Source organism: Scyliorhinus canicula, chromosome 22 (assembly GCF_902713615.1).
Source record: "Scyliorhinus canicula chromosome 22, sScyCan1.1, whole genome shotgun sequence".
Classification (NCBI taxonomy): domain Eukaryota; kingdom Metazoa; phylum Chordata; class Chondrichthyes; order Carcharhiniformes; family Scyliorhinidae; genus Scyliorhinus; species Scyliorhinus canicula.
Window position 1 is genome coordinate 9,213,107 of NC_052167.1, and position 19,644 is coordinate 9,232,750.

The 19,644-nt window shown below is 45.5% G+C and overlaps 1 protein-coding gene across 3 annotated transcripts in view; it reads right to left on the reverse strand.

The window, feature by feature from the left end:
- The window catches only part of LOC119956109 (glutamate receptor ionotropic, delta-1-like), a 709,994-nt gene that overhangs the window by 689,009 nt on the left and 1,341 nt on the right, over positions 1 to 19,644 (reverse strand). For all 3 annotated transcript variants that reach the window (XM_038782976.1, XM_038782978.1, XM_038782977.1), the window contains exon 2: positions 17,291 to 17,446. In XM_038782976.1, the coding sequence (XP_038638904.1) occupies positions 17,291 to 17,446 (156 nt within the window). The remainder of the gene's footprint in view (positions 1 to 17,290; positions 17,447 to 19,644) is intronic.

A 19,644-nucleotide genomic window follows, 5' to 3' on the forward strand; every position in this document is an offset into this window, starting at 1 on the left:
GCCCGCGACTGACGCTGCGCTAACCACGTCAACGCCAATGGCGCTGATTTTGAATCACGTGCCAGCGTCGGGGCGGCATGGCCCGTTCACGGGGATTCTCCGGCCCAGGGCTGGGAAAATCCCGCCCACTGTCTCTCCTGTAATGCAGGAAATGTGACAGTTAATCTGCACTCAGCAAACTACATCAAACAGCCATGTGATAATGACCAGGTTCCAGTGATGTTAGGAGATAAATATTGGCCAAGGCACATGGACAACTCTCCTGCTCTTTGTTATAATAGTGGCCGGGGGATTTTTGTCATCCTCCCAAGCAAGCAGAATGGGCCATAATTTAACACCTCGTCCAAAAGACAGTGGCCGGAATTCTCCAGCCGTTTGCCGGCGGTGGGATTCTCTGGTGCCTCCGGCCGAGCACCCCCACCAATGTGTTTCTCAATGCCAGGGGCTAGCTTCAATGGGGATTCCCATTGACAGTGGGGGGGAACAGAGAATTCTACTGCCAGGGAACGGTGAGCTACTAAGAAACGGGCGGCTGGGAGGGCCTTGGGAATGCTGCCCAGAATCTCTGACAGTGCAGAGCTCCCTCAGTGCTACACTGCAGTATCAGCAATGGGTTTTGATACTCAATCTCCGGAGTACGTCTTGAACCCAGAACCTTGTGATTTAGAGATGAGTATCACCAACTAAGCGACAACTGACACTTTCAGTACCAGGAAAGATGTGGAACAGGAGGAGAGCACTATATATTTTTGGTTAGTAAGAGGGTGTGCCTAGGGCAATATGACACCACAGTATGATTTGAGGTTGTTTCAAGCTGGGTGTGGGTCTCAGTATTAATCATTCAATAATTAGGGTCTATTGTCAATTAAATGTTCAACATTACCAACCATGCTCCAATATTATAGCTCTATATTTACAGCTATGTTAAATCATTATTAATTCATTATTGTAGTTGGTTAGAACAGCTTTTTGGGGTATTAAACGAGTCTTAATTATTTATTTAAAAGCTATTACTGTGTTATTGAACTGTAAATTTTTAATAGTTTTCATACTTCAATTTTCTTAAACATAAAATCCGAGGTCACAGCAACCATTTAAAATAAAACCATTCTGATTTTTGCTAAAATATTGAGGTCACTCCTACAGGTGCTTCTAACTGGTATGAGATGGAGAACAAGCAATGTCTCCAATTCGGCACTCAGTTCTATATTCACTCCTTCTTGACTTGGCAGATTCAGCATTGGCAGCTGGTGAAACTTAGAAAAAGGAGTAGTCTTTTTGAGGGTGTGATCTGTACAAGGTGGGGGGGGGGGGTCATAGAATCATACTGGTGAAATGTACTGGGAGGTGTTTAATCATACTGAGGGGTGAGGGTAGTGGAGGTTTAGCCATACTGATATGGGAGTAGCCGACAGTAGCAAGTGAGTTCAGCCATACTGTTGGAGTGAGTTTGAACCACACTTAGGAGAGAGACATGTACATTCTTGGTGCTTTTCCATATCTTCCAATCACATCAACATCCTGGGGGTTACCATTGCTCAGAAACTGAACTGGACTAGCCATATAAATGATGTGGCTGCCAGAGCAGGTCAAAGGCTGGGAATCCTACGGCGAGTAACTCACCGCTGACCACCCCCCCAAAGCCTGTCCACCATCTACAAGGCACAAGTCAGGAGTGTGATGGAATACTCTCCACTTGCCTGGATGAGTGCAGCTCCAACAACACTCAAGAAGCTCAACACCATCCAGGACAAAGCAGCCCCGCTTGATTGCTCCCCCTTCCACAAACATTCACTCCCTCCATCACCGACGCATAGTGACAGTCGTGTGTACCATCTACAAGATGCACTGCAGTAACTCACCAAGGTTCCTTAGGCAGCACCTTCCAAACCGATGATCACTACCATCTAGAAGGGCAAGAGCAGCAGATACCTGGGAACCCCACCACCTGGAGGTTCCCCTCCAAGTCACTCACCACCCTGACTTGGAAATATATCCCTGTTCCTTCACTGTCGCCAGGGCAACATCCTGGAACTCCCTCCCCAACTGCACAGTGGGTGCACCTACACCCCAAGGACTGCCACGGTTCAAGAAGGGACTTGCCACCATCTTCTGAAGGACAATTAGGGATGGGCAATCGATGCTGGTCTAACCAGCGACGTCCACATCCTGTAAATGAATTTTAAAGAAACATTTCTGATGACACTGCTCCAATTGCCACTTGTTTTATGCCAACCCCATAAATATCGTGAAATTAATTGATTCCATCATTAAAAGAACGGAAAAAGGAATTTTACATAAATATATTTTCCATTAGCATCGCCCAGCAGGCCTTTTAATCCCATAACAGTTTAGAATTTTTAATATCTTCCTAAGATCTCATGTTTTGACAATATTGTAGTTACATTAATTTTGAGGAGACTTAACATAGAACATAGAACAGTACAGCACAGAACAGGCCCTTCGGCCCTCGATGTTGTGCCGAGCAATGATCACCCTACTCAAACCCACGTATCCACCCTATACCCGTAACCCAACAACCCCGCCCCCTTAACCTTACTTTTTAGGACACTACGGGCAATTTAGCATGGCCAATCCACCTAACCCGCACATCTTTGGACTGTGGGAGGAAACCGGAGCACCCGGAGGAAACCCACGCACACACGGGGAGGACGTGCAGACTCCACACAGACAGTGACCCAGCCGGGAATCGAACCTGGGACCCTGGAGCTGTGAAGCATTGATGCTAACCACCATGCTACCCTGCTGCCCAAAGCTTGCAAAGCTATACCAGCTGACAGCGGTTTCACATCCCCAACTCTCAAAAGCAGATCACTTAGAGGACTTGCAGAATGGAGGGTAGATGATATCGGTTGTGATTGTGACATTTTGAAGTTATAAAGCTACCATCCCAATTTATGGACTTATATTGAGCTAGCATTTCCTATTTATCACCTTTTCCCCCTATTTTAGTTTGAGAGTTAGTAGTTTTCATGCTTCAGTGACTCTTTTAGAAAAGGCAATACTCCATGTGGTATAGATCCTTACCAATCCAGCAGATCACAGATATCACCCCTGAAAGTAAATGATCTCAATCAGGGTTGTCTGAGCTCGTCATTGGTCTCAGCGATTATGACCCAGCAGTTGGTCAGCCACATTTGGAATGATCGTTTTCAGTTCTGGATATCAAACCTAAAGAAGGATACAAGTGTATGTGGTGCAGATTCACCAGACTGGAGATTTGAGGGTTAAATTATGAGGACAGATTGTATAAACGTAGCCTTTATCCTCTTGATTATAGTAGATTAAGAAGTAATCTAATTGAGGTTTGAAGATAATTAAAGGATTGATAGTGTTGATCAATTGTTCGATGTTTGATTATGTGTGTCTGTCCTTTCACTGTGTGATTAATTAAGCCTGGGTGTGGTTACTGAAGAGAGGTTTAACTGAGGCGAGCTGCTTCAAACATGAAGCAGATACTGTCAAGCTTTGCTAATCATAATATAATATTTTATTGTCACAAATGGGCTGACATTAACACTGCAGTGAAGTTACTGTGAAAAGCCCCTAGTCGCCACACTCCAGTGCCTGTTTGGGTGCACAGAGGGAGAATTCCGAATAAATAAAACTCCTGCACACATAGGAACTGGTGAATCATCTCTGTATGTTTCTGAAACATAAAATACAACTGGAAATGAGTATGATGAAATATAGTTTAAACTTACCGACTCCTTTCTTCACTGAGAGATCCACACATGCCATGGGATTAAATTGATTTGGAGTTCAAAACCTCACTACAGGAATGGACAGTCCAGATGTAAAATCATAGAATTGTGGAAATATTCCAGTGCCAAAGGAGGCTTTCGGCCCTCCAAAAGTGCACCCGACCTAGGACAATGCCCGCAGCCTATCACAGTAATATAACCTAACCTTTTTGGACACTAAGGGACTATTTATCCTGGCCAATCCACCTAACCTCCACATCTTTGGCCTGCGTGAGGAAACTGGAGCTGCCGGAGGACACCCACACAGACACGGGGAGAACGTCACCCAAGGCCAGAATTGAACCCGAGTCCCTGGCGCTGTGAGGCAGCAGTGCTAACCGCTGGGACACCATGCTGCCTGTGTAGTAGTGATTCATAAGACTGTGATACTCATCCATTGTCTCGGAGCAGGAGGTCAGTGAATACCTGGGCAGCTCATAGAAGCTCGTTTGATACGGGAGTAAGTCTGCTAGAAAAATGATTGATACATGCCACCAGAGATGCAAGAGAAACATTGAGTTAATAAAACAATATATTGCAGGATTGACTTCTACATGTAAAAAGCACACTGACTAACAATCTGATTCATGACCAATTCATATAAAAAAACCTTAATTCCACAAATTAGGAAATGCCTCCTCATGCAGGATGCTGATTTAATCTTGGAAAAAGCCACAACCTTGGTACCATGTTAGATTCCAAGATGTTACACAAAATGGACCCTCAGATTAAAAGTTGCAGACACAACTTGCCCACCCAGCTCAGCTGCAAGGGTTATGGACAAGGTGGCCTCAGCAATCCATGCCCCATCAAGGCCAGAAAAGGCTTAAACTTGTGCCCAAATTGTGGACTTGCTCATCAATTCAAAATGGCATGTCCAGCTCCAAGGAAAGAAAATGGAACACTCATTCTTGAAGTGGAATCACTTTGCAAAGGTCTGAAGGTCAAAGAAGAGGATTACATTGGTTCGACATATGGAGGCGTCTCTTCCTGAGAATGGACCACAGCATGTGTATGATAAATGTATATTATATACGTATGCATATATAGTGAGCTTTGCACATCAGCAGTTGGAGAGAACACACCCGGAGTGAGACACAGCGAGAGCGAATGTGGGTATCGGGAATTTGGGACCGAGTGGGCATTTGGTGCAGAGCGAAGAAAGGTGCTTTTTGTTTTTTGTTCCTTTTTAAATCTTCCAAAGTGAGTGTACCCTGCTGCAGCAATAGAGACTATAAGGGTGAGAGTTTATTGCTAAGTAATCGATAAAATCAGGTAAGTATTAACTACTTTCATTGCTGAAAGTTTGTAAAGACTTACTGTGGTTTACAGTTTGTAAGGGCTATGTTCGGTAGTAACGAGGACAAGAAAAAAGGTCCCTAGAGAACTATATCTGATACCAAGCACCTTCCAAAGATTTTATCTAAAGGGGTAAGTCTTGACGGGAGAGCTCCAGCCATGGTTTGATCCTCTGGCTCCATGTCGGAAGCCGGCAACATTTACCAGCGGCAGATCCTGGAGGCCTGGGTTTCAGAGCTGGGGCAGCGGCGGCTGGGGACATTGTGGAGCATCCGTGAGGTGAAGAGTATTGTGGATAGAACATATAGAGAGGTGGTCACACCACATGCTCATGCTCCACAGGCAGGAAGGGAATGGGTGACCACCAGTCAGAGCAAGAGGACTATGCAGGGATTGTAGGAATCTCCTGTGGACATTTCCCTACAAAACAGATATCCCACTTTGGATACTTTGGATAACCTCTCAGGGGGAAGCAGTAACAGCCAAATTCCTTCCAGTTGGTGCTGCTGAGAGGAGGAATAAAACGTGTGAGAATGCAATAGTTACAGTGGATTCATTTGTAAGGGGAATAGATAGACGTTTCTGTGGCTACAAACGAGACTCCAGGATGGTACGTTGCCTCCATGGTGCGAGGGTCAAGGATGTCTCAGAGCGGGTACAGGACATTCTGGAGAGGGAGGGTGAACAGCCAGTGGTTGTGGTCACATCGGTACCAAAAAGGGATGAGGTCCTAAAAACAGAATACAGGGAGTTAGGAAAAAAGTTGCAAAGTCGGATCTCAAAGGTACTGATCTCAGGGTTACTCCCAGAGTCACGTGCTAGTCAGAGTAGAAATAGCAGGATATATCAGCTAAATACGTGGCTTAAGGGATCGCATTGGGGGAGGGTTTCAGATTCCTGGGGCATTGGGACCGGTTCTGGGGGAGATGGGACCAATACAAACTGGACGGGTTACACCTGGGCAGGACCAGGACTGATGTCCGAGGGAAAGCACTTGCTAGAGTGGCTTGGGGAGGATTTAACAGGGGGATGGGAACCTCTACAAGGAGTCAGAGGAGGAGGAATCAAAGACAAAAACAAAAGACAGAAAAGGGAATAAGGAAAGTGATAGAGAAACCAAGGGCCAAATTCAAACAGGGCCACAGTGAACAATAGAGGGAGCGGGACTAGTAATGTTACAAAGACAAGTCTGAAGGCTTTGTGCTGTACCCCGGGAGCATTCGCGATAAAAGTGGATGAATTAATCATGCAAATTGATGTAAACGGGTATGGTATCATCAGTGTTACGGAGACATGGCTGCAGGGTGACCAGGGATGGGAATTTAACATTCAGGAGCATTCAGTAGATAGACAAAAAGGAAAAGGCGGGGGAGTTGCATTGCTGGTTAACGCAGTAGAGAGGAAAAATACAAACTCCAATAATGTGCAATCTGTGTGGGTAGAGCTGAGGAACACCAAGAGGCAAAAAACCTTAGTAGGCATTGTATATAGACCCCCAAACCGTAGTGGTGATGTTGGGAATGGCATTAAACAGGAAATTAGAGATGCATCTGTATTTATGGGTGACTTTAATCTGCATATAAATTGGGCAAATCAAATTAGTCACAATATCGTAGAGGAGGAATTCCTGAGTATATACGGGATGATTTACTGGACCACTACATTGAGGGAACCAACTAGAGAACAGGCCATATTAGACTGGCACTGTGTAATGAAAACGGAATCATTGGCAATCTAGTTGTGCGAGACCCCTTGGGGATGAGCGACCATAATATAATAGAAATTTTCATCAAGATGGAGAGTGATGTAGTTGATTCTAAGACTAGGGTTCTGAATCTAAGTAAGGGAATCTATAATGATATGAGGCATGAGTTAGCTATGATGGATTGGGAAATGTTACATAGAATCCCTACAGTGCAGAAGGAGACCATTCGGCCCATCGGGTCTGCACCCTAACCTGGGCCCACTCCCCCGCCCTATCCCCGTAACCCCGCCTGACCTTTGAACATTAAATAAGTGGTAACCTGTACATCTTTGGACTGTGGGAGGAAACCAGAGCATCCTGAGGAGAATGTGCAAACTCCACACAGACTGTCATCCAAGGCTGGAATTGAGCCCAGGTCCCTGGCGCTGTAATGTGTTAAGCACTGCATCACCGTGATGCTTATACTGGCCTTCATTGCGAGAGGATTCAGGTACAGGAGCAGCGATGTGTTGCTGCTATTATACAGGGACTTGGTGAGGCCACACCTGGGATATTGTGTAGTTTTGTCTTCTTATCTGAGGAAAGATGTTTTTGCAACAGAGGGAATGCAGCGAATGTTTACCAGACTAATTCCTGGGATGGTGGGACTGATGTATGGGGAGAGATTGAATTGGTTAGGATTGTATTCGCTGGCGTTCAGAAGAATGAGGGGGGAATCTCATAGAAACCTATAAAATTCTAACAGGGCTGGACAGGATAAATGCAGGAGTGTTGTTCCCGATGGTGGGGGTGTCCAGAATCAGGGGTTACATTGTGAGGACACGGGGTAGACTATTTAGGACAGAGATGAGGAGACATTTCTTCACCCAGAGAGTGGTCGGCCTGTGGAATTCGTTACCACAGGAGGTAGTTGAGTCCAAAACATTATGTTTTCAAGAAGCAGTTAGATTGAGCATTTGGAGTGAAGGGGATCAAATGATATGGGGGAAGACGGGATCAGGCTATTGAGTTGGATACTCAGCCACGATCATGAATGGTGGAGCAGGCTAGAAGGGCTGAATGGCCTCCTCCTGCTCCTATGTTAAATGTTTGGGAAGCATGATAGCACAAGTGGATAACACTAGGCTTCACAGCGCCAGGGTCCCAGGTTCGATTCCCTGCTGAGTCACTGTCTGGTGCGGAATTTACACGTTCTCCCCGTGTCTGCGTGGGTTTTCTCCAGGTGCTCCGGTTTCCTCCCACAGTCCAAAGACGTGCAGGTTAGGTGGATTGGCCATGATAAATTGCCCTTAGGGAGCAAAAAGGTTAGATGGGGTTATTGGGTTACGGGGATAGGGTGGAAGTGAGGGCTTAAGTGGGTCAGTGCAGACTCGATGGGACGAATGGCCTCCTTCTGCACTTTATGTTCTATGTTCTATGTTTCGATATTATATATGTATGTATATGTATGTATATAATATAACCGAAAGTCTCTCACTCTGCAACAAGCACTCTCCCAGTTTACAATGGCTCAATTACTCCAGTTTTGGGAATAATCACATTTTCAGTACATTATATAAACTTCATTCTCATCAGTTCATGTTCTAAGTAGCTGAAGGCATCAACCTTATGGGAGCAAACTTTCCCGCTAGGCTTGACTTCAAACTTGCAGGACCCACTAGAACACACGTTAATGCGATCAATGGCACAGACTATACAGGTTCCGCGGTATCCTTCCTTATTTACCACATTTGAGGAGATTAAGGAGTATACTTCTCACATCAACACATGAATTCTGCCAGTTTTGCAAGATTTGAAATGGTTAACATTTGCAATAAATGCCAAAATGTCACAGGAGCTGAAATGACTTGAAGCAGATGATATCACTGAGCGAATCGATACATCAGCATAGATATAGAACCTGGTCATTGCGAGATGCAAGAATGGCAAACTTAGGTTCTGTGTTGGCCTTAAGATGGTCAATAAAGCAATAATTCCAGCCAAGTATCTACATACTATGATGAAAGAGCTATCAGCATCAGATCATGACTCCACAGTCTTCTCAAAGCTCAACATACAACAAAGAACATAAGAAATAGGAGCAAGAGTAGCCATTCAGTTCTCCCATTCCATGCTGACATTCAGTAAGATCATGGTGGATCTACTACCTCAGCACCATGTTCCTACACTATTCCCATATTACATGCTTTTAATATGTAGAAATCTATTGATCTCAGTTTTGAACACACTCAATGACTGAGACATCCACAGCCCGCTGAGGCAGATAACTCCAAAGATTCACCACCCTCTGAGTGAAGAGATTCCTCCTCATCTCACTCCTAAATGGCCTTCCCCCTATTCTCAGACTGTGTTTCCTGGTTCTGGACCCCAGCCAGGGAAAACATCCTTCGTACATCTGCCTTAATTTGAGCTTTGTAGGCAAGCTGTATGTTTGAATGAGATCACCTCTCATTTCTTCCCCAAACTATTTAATCTTGCCTCACAGGACAATCCCTCCATCCCAGGAATTAGTTTAGTGAACCGTCAATTAACTCCCTCTTTGACATTATATCTTGTAAGTGGTAAGGAGACCAGAACTGCACATAATACTCCAGGTGCAATCTCACCATGTTATCTGTCTATGAGCTATCTCCAGATACCATTTGCAAAGCAAAGCCGATATCATTGCTTTTGTTACGCATGAAGGTGTGTTTCTGCACTGCAGAATTGCCCACAGATTGTGTGCAGCACTGAGCACACTCCAGAACATCATGTCTTCAGCCTTGTTAGGCATTGTGTCTAATGTTGAGAGGCTGTCAACAAATTTGGTGACGCACTGTCCATGGAAAGGACATAGCAGAACATGATCAGTGGTTATCAGCGGTGCTCATTCAACTCAAAGCACAATTTAATGCCCAACATAGAAAAATACGCATTTGTGGCAACTGAGATTGACTTTCTAGATTAGAGAGTGACAGTAGCTGGAGTACAGCCTCCATACAACGCCAAAGCCACTCATGCACTTCTGACCCCCTCTAACATGAAGGATTTGGAAATCATTCCTTGGTACGACCAACTTTTATCACAAATCCATTCCTAAATATTCAGAGATCGTGGAGCCTCTTCAGAAGCTGCTGCGCAATGGTGCGTAATGGGAATGGGCAATTGCATAGCAACAGTGTTTGACACAACGCTGAACATTCTTAGCTATGTCAGGGTCTGGCCATTGACCTCTGTGTATCTACAGATGGTCAAATCATCTTCAACAGTACAACTTTGAGGTTGAGCATTTTGCAACTGAATTAATTCTGTAGAAACACGTCAAGCTCATAGATTTGAGCGTGGTCAACGGAGACCTTCATATCTCAAATACTATTTCTGAACTTCGAGAAAACAAACAAGTTGAACTCTAAGAAATTACTTGATGTTTTGTTGTTAGGATGGCTACATTTGGAAGGGGTCTTTGGTTTTACAAGGGGAAAAAGATGTAGTGTTCACTTGTTGAATGTTTCATTGTCTGTTCTCTGTTCTCATTCTGCGCTTAGTTAAACCTGGGTGTGGTTACTTATGGAGACAGAGAGACTGAACTGAGGCTAGCTGTTGTAAGCATGGGAGCAGACATTTTAAATCTTTGTAAATTAAAAGCCTGCACACATAGAAACTGGTGTATCATCTCTGCATACCTCCAAGGCATAAAATGCAACAACAGAGAGAAACGATTTCCTCTGGGAGGAAAATTAATGATCAGAACTAGAGTCAAGCCATTTAGGTGGTATATTTGAAGGCTTTTCACAAAAATGGTAATGGAAATCTGGGATTCTCTCCCAAACAATTCTGGGATATTGGGAGCTTTCAGGATTCAGATCGATACATATATCAGGTAAGGAAGGGTAAGGTTTACATGTTATTTCAGATTGTCATACACTTCAAATACTGGAGGAGAGCAGAAGTTTTAATACTATGGATGAAGTATTCCTTTCTATAATGTAAGGGTCCCTCCTGTTTGTCTCCTGTTAATTCTCTTATTTCCCATTTCTTTCATTTCTGCAATTACAATTTTGATCCATGGATGAGTAATGAACCTGTGACTTCAATGCAGCAGGTATCTTTAACTCGGGCAGAAGCAATAGTCAAAATCTTTAAATCAAGCAGGAAGAATCCGGAAGGCATCAGTGATGACTTGCTTTGATTGACTTGGCTGGCGGCCAATGAATTGGCTCAAATGTCTGTGCCCTGCCCGGTGGTCAGTGGTGATTGGTTCTGCTCCCACTGACATGTTTCGCAGTGTCACAAGGCTGGAGTTTGTTTCCCTTTTGATTCTGCAAGCTGGACAGAGGAATCTAACCAACTCACTTCAGAAATATCCTGTTAATTCTCACCAAAAAGCCACTCAGAATCTGATAACTCTCTCTCTCCAGGAAAGGTTGGTGTAAAGCAGGTCCAGAATGTGATAACTCTCTCTCTCCAGGAATGGTTGGTGTAAAGCAGATCCAGAATCAGATAACTCTCTCTCTCCAGGAAAGGTTGATGTAAAGCAGATCCAGAATCTGATAACTCTCGCTCTAAGAATAGGCTGATGTGACACCAGAGGCCTTTCCTGGTAAAGTTGTGAGTCAGATATGCTGCTGAACTGCAAAGACCAAAGACTTTGAACGACACTCATACTGTGAAGAAGGTGCTGCAAAGAACTCATCTGAAAAGAGAACTCTTTCCCTTTGACCTTAACCATTATTATTGCCTGTCTTATGTGTGTGGGTAGAGGGTGGGACTGTTAAACTCAGTAATAGGTAGCTTCCTTCTTATCCAGTTGTAATTACTGCATATTTCATCTTTATTCATGTTCTAAATAAACGGTAATTGTGTTTCAACTTACAAACCCGGTGACTGTAATTGTTGGACAGGCAAGTGCCAAAGATCTTGTTTATTTTTATAAGAATTATTGGTTAAATCACTTGTGTTGTAACTCTGGGTTGAGTGGGGCTGGAATTGACCATGTAATTGCCCAGGGTGTCGTAACAATAACACTAATCTGCTTATTCCCTTTACATATTAATGTGATAGAAACAATCTTGATAATATCAAAAGCACATAAATTCAAACTTATTTTTAAAAATGATATTCTAAATCCTATTATCAAGTAGAAAGACACTGTCATCTCTTTGTGATGAGCTGAATGTATTAAGGTATCAGCCTACAGTTATCCTTGCAAAAGGCAAATATTACAGAATGTAAAAGCTTAATGATTGCCTGCCTGGCATTGGGCATGTCCAAGCAGCCAACGCAAGTGATTTTCAACAGCTGCTTAATCACTTCTTTTATGTGACATTAAATAATGCAGCATCCAGAATTCAGTCATACTGCAGAAATGTCATCCTCCTGCCTTCAACTGAATCCATTACACTGAGCCAATGTGTCCAATGGAAATAATATTGTAATCACCACAACCTAACAATGAACAGTGAGGTGAGATCCAAGGCATTTAATAGGAAGCTATTGTTATCACACAGTTGACAACAAACAATATCTTACATTTTCACAAAACAAAACATCCCACTGTGCTTTACAGGAAAAGTGGAAGGCGCCAGGTAGGAAGTAGAGAACACATTAGCGGAGCTGACTAGAGATAGTGGAAAAGGGAGGCTCTTGAGGACAGAGGAAAAAGTAACGAGCAAGGAGTAGAAGGTGTAAATGTGGAGATGCAGCAACTGCAGGCTGTCACTGATGGAAGAGGGATGAGTGAGTGAGTGAGTGAGTGGCAAAAGATCAGACAATTGGGTTGAGAATTAAAGGAGATTAACAAAGAAGATTGATCCCTGCAGAGAATTAAGAAAGGTTTTTAAATTTGCTGCACTAGAACATCAAGAGTCAGTGAGGTTCCCGGGTAATGGGTATGTGTGCAATAGCTTATGGACTGCAGACTTCTGCATGCGTGAAATATAACTGTGGAGGCATTGGAAAATTAAGTCTCTGAGTGAATATAAATTAACGTTCAGAACTCAGAGAATCTGGACAGAATCTAATTGTGGCTGTCATTCTGAGTATGTGACAGACATCAACACATCCAGTGGAACATTGTGGCCCTATATCATTTTACACCCAACTCACAATACAGGAGCAAACATTGTGCAGATTCAACATCATAGCTTCAGCTGGCCTGAAATCAAGTTAAGTGCAAAGACTGACTGGATTAATTTCTTAATTATTGGACACGTGTAACAACAGTCAGGTCCTGCACTAACACATGAAAGGCAGCACAAAACTGCTGTAAAAAGTGCACCACAATGTTGAGAGAATTAAAGTGTCTTGGATCATTTAATCATGATGTGCAACTTAATTTTTCCAAACTAATAACATTTTAAGAAAAAAGATTGGTGCAAATGTTTTCCATACCTCTGATATAAATCAAGTACACAGGCAAAGTGAATGAACTAATCTCTGCAGGAAGATGTTTGGTTATTTCTGATATCAGTTCCTTCGATCAGAGGCGCTACAGCGAAATGACCATCAAGATAAATTGGGGAAGAACTAGCCTCAAGATGTCAGCTCAAACTACCACACAAACTGGAGGATTCTTTAATCATTATTTACTCACAAATCTCACCACTTCTGATTGCAAAAATCCCCCATCCTTTCCCCTCTTATTCGGATCATTCAATTTACGCACTCTGGAGAAGAAGTAAGTTACTTATTCTAATAATAAGTAAGGACATTGTAAAACTTATAATGGCAATGATATGAAATATTACATTACCCATTTTACCATTCAGGGTCTGGGCACAGGAGCTGGATGTTGTGGGTGAAATTGTGAATTTGTTTAGCAGAAGGGAGAGTGAGGGTGCAGTGCAATTGTTGACTTGGATGGGTCAGACTATAATCACAATCCGACATTCCAGTGTAAGATTTGTGCTAAAGTATATCCAGGTGAATCGGGTAATGTTTCAATACCTGACTCTCTCCGAGCTGCAACAGTTGTCCCCTTTACAGTGAAACTATGTTGCTGAGTGAGTGAAAGGATCTATTCTTAATTTAATGCCCCAGGTCTTCCGTTCCCTGGGAACTGGAACCCCGGAGGTACCCGAGAAGATGTGCAAGGACTACACGACAAATGTCTGGGAAGTTTAAACTTTTGTCGGGCAATTATCTTATTTTTGCAACCATCCAAAATTGTGGTTTAAATCGGAGACTTTGGATCGTGACAGCTCTCTTAGCAATATAGTTACCAAAGATTAAAACCACTTCTAACTCCTGCGTACGGTACAGACCAACAACCCCCCCCCCCCCCTCCCCCCCCCCCACTAGCCACACAACCTCACCAGCAACCCCCCCCCCCCCCCCCCCCCCCCCCCCACAATCCAAAGCACTTATCTGACACATTTACCGTCTCTCTTGTCAAAGTGGCTGGGATCAAGCAGACCTTTCTGGCACCTTGTACCACTAAAAGGGAGCATGGCTTCACTTCCCCCAAAGTTGCTGCACTGCACAGAAGGACTCCATGAACAGCTAGGCTCCACATTCCTCAGCAGGCCCATGTCGGACGTCCAGGTGAGAAATGTACAGCTCCAGGAGAAGTAAAAAGGAGCAAAGTGGCAATCTGACGGTGATTGTCACTCCATGGAAATTACTGACACAATGCAACATATATGCCTAGTCAGTGAAATAAACAAAATTTCTCATTTCACTGGGAAGAAATAGACACAACAGGAATATAATTTGGAATTAGTTTTAATTCCAGCAAAATGAAACTGAGGTACAAACCAGTAAAATGAAATTTCAGAAATGATGTCAGGAAACACTTCTCATACAGAGGGGTTAAATCCTGGAAAGCACTCGGTCTGGATTACCCCAGATAGAAAGTCAGTCTGGATTACTCCAGGTAGTAACTCAGTCTGGATTATCCCAGTTAGAAACTCAATCTGGATTACCCCAGATACAAACTCAGTCTGGATTACTCCAGATACAAACTCAGTCTGGATTACCCCAGATACAAACTCAGTCTGGATTACCCCAGATACAAACTCAGTCTGGATTACCCCAGATACAAACTCAGTCTGGATTACTCCAGCTAGAAACTCAGTCTGGGTTACCCCAGATACAAACTCAGTCTGGATTACCCCATCTAGAAACTCAGTCTGGTTTACCCCAGATACAAACTCAGTCTGGATTACCCCAAGTAGAAACCCAGTCTGGATTACTCGAGGTAGTAACTCGGTCTGGATTACTCCAGATTGAAACTCGGTCTGGATTACTCCAGATTGAAACTCGGTCTGGATTACTCCAGGTAGAAACCCAATCTGGATTACTCCAGCTAGAAACTCAGTCTGGATTTCTCCAGGTAGTAACTCAGTCTGGATTAGTCCAGGTAGAAACCCAGTCTGGATTACCCCAGATAGAAACTCAGTCTGGATTACTCCAGTTAGAAACTCAGTCTGGATTACTCCAGGTAGAAACCCAGTCTGGATTAGTCGAGGTAGTAACTCGGTCTGGATTACCCCAGATAGAAACTCAGTCTGGATTACTGCAGGTAAAAACTCAGTCTGGATTACTCCAGGTAGAAACCCAGTCTGCATTACTCCAGCTAGAAACTCAGTCTGGATTACAGGTAGTAACTCAGTCTGGATTAGTCCAAGTAGAAACTCGGTCTGGATTACTCCAGGCAGAAACCCAGTCTGGATTACTCCAGATACTAACTCAGTCTGGATTAGTCCAGGTAGAAACACGGACTGGATTACTCCAGGTAGAAACCTAGTCTGGATTACTCCAGGTAGTAACTCAGTCTGGATTAGTTCAGGGAGAACTCAGTCTGGATTACTCCAGGTAGTAAATCAGCAATTGTTCAACATGCTGCAATGTTACAATCAGGTGACTGTAGGTTTGAGAGGCCAGGTGAGCTAAATTACATCACTCCTATCTTCTTTTCAGAGGTGTGTTGCTATCTTGAGCAATCTAACTTTTGATTCCTTCAGCTAATAACATACGGTAAAGCAGGTTCAATATGGAGGGAACTTGCTAACAGTTAACTCTTCCAACTGCAGCTATTCTTAAAAACACATAAAGCCAGACATTGGCTTAACAATGGTGTCTTAACAATTGTGTCAATAGTAACAATAAGTGTCTCAATAAGTCTGTCTCCATTCATTGCAGGTTCACGAATGTCCACAGTAGTTTGTATGTGATGTAGCTGCAGTCCACACTCTGATGATTCTGCTAACTTAGACACTACTTTCTTACACAAATTGCATCATGTAATTGAGAAATAACAGGATAAATAAATCTGCTACACTTGATGGAGTTATATTCAGTTACAGCACTGACACATTAAACAACATTGCAATATTCAGCAGGCAATCAGAAAATATACATTGCTCCCAACACAGCAACATAAATGCATCAAAAATACAATATGTTTTGATAGAAATGCCCCTGGTAAATTGCATTGAAATAATCCATTAAATGAAAATCTGCCTTTTGGGTCAAGTTTTAAGATGCAATTCCGCTCAGTGCTCAATCCCCAGCCCTTCTATATTGCATTGACCAGCCACAGAAAACTGGCAGTGCTACTGCCCCATAAACAAAGGAAGGAAGGAGGGAAATTCAAGGGCAAACCATCTGCCAGTTGCTCTCTTGTGCTTCCTTGTGGCACATTTCATACTAGGAAAGCCTGTGATCATGCTATGTCAGGTCATGTCGGGCCATGTGAGCCATGTGAGGCCATGATGAGCCATGTCAGGCCATGATGAGCCATGTCGAGCCATGCTGGGCCATGTTGCACCATGTTAGGCCATGTCGAGAAATGTGGGACCATGTCGAGAAATGTTGGACCATGTCGAGAAATGTCGGACCATGTCGAGCCATGTTGGGCCATGTTAGGCCATGACGAGCCATGTTGGGCACGTGTGTACCTGACCATAAAAATGCTACAGGGTTATATTAAATATGTGAAGACATTTTAAAATAAACAATAAACCCCATCTTCGGGCTAGTCATTTGAAATCTCTCCAGCGAGCCCAGGTTTAGTGAGACGTGTGCAGTAATCCAGCTGGTTCTGGGCGGATGTGGATCTGAAGAGTGGTTTTTTACAGTCAGAAACCTCAGCTGCTGCTCCTCCTGGTCAGAAACTGCCTCTTGAGTAGGCCTCCTATTGCAGTCAAGGGGCAAGTTTGGAAACAGTGTCTGCATCGTTATATCTGAAGGCTGACCCCGGGCTGTCCGCTGGTTCCACCACTGCCCCCACCCACAGAGGCCACCAGTGAAGAATCCACTCTGTCAATCTGCAGCCAGCCGATCCGTTCATTCGTTATCAAACAGCGCCGACCACCGACAGGCACTGGAAGGTTTGGAGACTCCTGAAAATTAAAACTCAAAGGAAAAGCCGCCATCCAGGTGTTTATTTGGGAAGATTTGTAGATTCGATTCGGTGAATAAGGAGCAGGAGAACGAGGTGGAAACAATTTAGGAGCCTGGGTTGGAATTTGCCCCGTGTACACAGGGTGAAGACAGCAATGGGAGTTCTGTTTTTAAATATTATTCTGTTTGAATCACTTACCTTCCTGTACCGTCTGAAAGGGATTATTCGCCTCAACGAATTTGATGGAATATGTTATTTTTTCGCTTTGTAAAATGTCGTCATTGAGACTGAGATCCGAAACAGCCAGTTGGAAAACCTCGTCATCCTTCGCTGCACTTTCCTCAAAAATTGCACCTGGGGAGAGAAAGGGGAAGCACTGAACTGAAAAGGACGTTCCTGGGCTTCCGATTTATTGCAGCCTCTGTTCTGTAGGAATTAAACAGTTTAAATGAGAAATGCAGGAGTACAGACGAGACATTGGGAATCTCCAAGTCTGGGACAATGGGGGAGAATCATTTCAGCACCAGGAGCTGTCCACTACCTTGGAACAACCCGCAGAGTCCCTCAAACTTCCTCCACCAGAAAGTTAGAGACAAACAATTCAATATTGCAAAAATATCATTGAAGATCAACATTAGCACATCAAGTGGTTAGTGTGGGGACTGAGCCAATTTAATAAACGTGGAAAGAATCACCGAATGTAGTCGTCTCATGGGCGAGCTTATTTAGAAAGTATTTGAAACATAACTTTGAGATGGGAAAGCACATAGAGTGCCACTGAAGACCAACTCTCTGATTTTTCCCAGTTTAATGTCAGGAAGAATCCCCGCCATAAAAGATTAGCGTTTCTCAGAAACCGTCTGATATGAACATAATGGGCGAAAATAGTGATATGGTTTTTATTAATACAAGGATAACAAAGAATTGAAAACCACAGCAGCTGTTGACATTGCGACTTTTTACAGCAGAACAAGTTATTTCAGGGTCCTGAACAGCCCAGCTGCCCAGTTGGGGAGTGGGGTCCTGACCAGCCTAGTTGGGGAGTGCACCGTCCAGGCTGTGTATCAGGGCCCTGTGTGGGGTGGCGATATCCATATCAGGGTGCTGCAGAGACCAGGTCTGTTTAACTACCTCCCATTCTTCCAGGTTTGTATCACCAGGTCCTGTCCAATCCAGGCCTGTACAGTACATAAACCCATAGCGTAACTATAGCACAAGAGACAGCCGTTCGGCCTTCTGTGTCTGTGCTGGACCATTGACGGGGCAATTAACCAAGTTACTGCCTGCCTTTTCCTGTCACTCTAATGTTTTCCTTTTCAGATAATGATCCTAAATGCACCAACATTGTAGCTTTCAATTGAAGGAACAGTCAAAGGCACAGTTAGTGCACCGTAGTTATTAAGGGAGTTCATTCGACAACTGGCCGCCAGAGATGCGGTTGTGTCATCCCTGACCCTCGGTAGCATTCGTTGACGGGGCTGTACAAGGTTCCCGGTATCTGGGCTGGGGTCTGGGCCGGGGTCTGGGTCTGGGCCGGGGCTTGGGTCTGGCCGGGGTCTGGGCCGGGGCTTGGGTCTGGCCGGGGTCTGGGCCGGGGTCTGGGCTGGGGTCTGTGTCTGGGCTGGGGTCTGGGCTGGGGTCTGTGTCTGGGCTGGGGTCTGGGCCGGGGTCTGGGCTGGGGTCTGTGTCTGGACCGGGGTCTGTGTTGGGCCGGGGTCTGGGCCAGGGTCTCGGCTCGGGTCTGGGCCGGGGTCTGTGTCTGGGCTGGGGTCTGGGCCGGGGTCTGTGTCTGGGCTGGGGTCTGGGCCGGGGTCTGGGCTGGGGTCTGTGTCTGGGCCGGGGTCTGTGTCTGGGCTGTGGGCTGGGCCGGGGTCTGTGTCTGGGCCGGGGTCTGTGTCTGGGCCGGGGTCTGGGCCGGGGTCTGGGCTGTGGGCTGGGGTCTGGGCTGGGATCTGGGCTGTGGGCTGGGGTCTGTGTCTGGGCCGGGGTCTGTGTCTGGGCCGGGGTCTGGGCCGGGGTCTGGGCTGGGGTCTGTGTCTGGGCTGGGGTCTGTGTCTGGGCCCGGGTCTGGGCTGTGGGCTGGGGTCTGTGTCTGGGCCGGGGTCTGTGTCTGGGCCGGGGTCTGTGTCTGGGCCGGGGTCTGGGCTGTGGGCTGGGGTCTGGGCCGGGGTCTGGGCTGTGGGCTGGGCCGGGGTCTGGGCTGTGGGCTGGGGTCTGGGCCAGGGTCTGGGCCGGGGTCTGGGCTGTGGGCTGGGGTCTGGGCTGGGGTCTGGGCCGGGGTCTGGGCTGTGGGCTGGGCCGGGGTCTGGGCTGTGGGCTGGGCCGGGGTCTGTGTCTGGGCCGGGGTCTGTGTCTGGGCCGGGGTCTGTGTCTGGGCCGGGGTCTGGGCTGTGGGCTGGGGTCTGGGCCAGGGTCTGGGCCGGGGTCTGGGCTGTGGGCTGGGCCGGGGTCTGTGTCTGGGCCGGGGTCTGGGCTGTGGGCTGGGCCGGGGTCTGTGTCTGGGCCGGGGTCTGGGCTGGGGTCTGTGTCTGGGCTGGGGTCTGGGCCGGGGT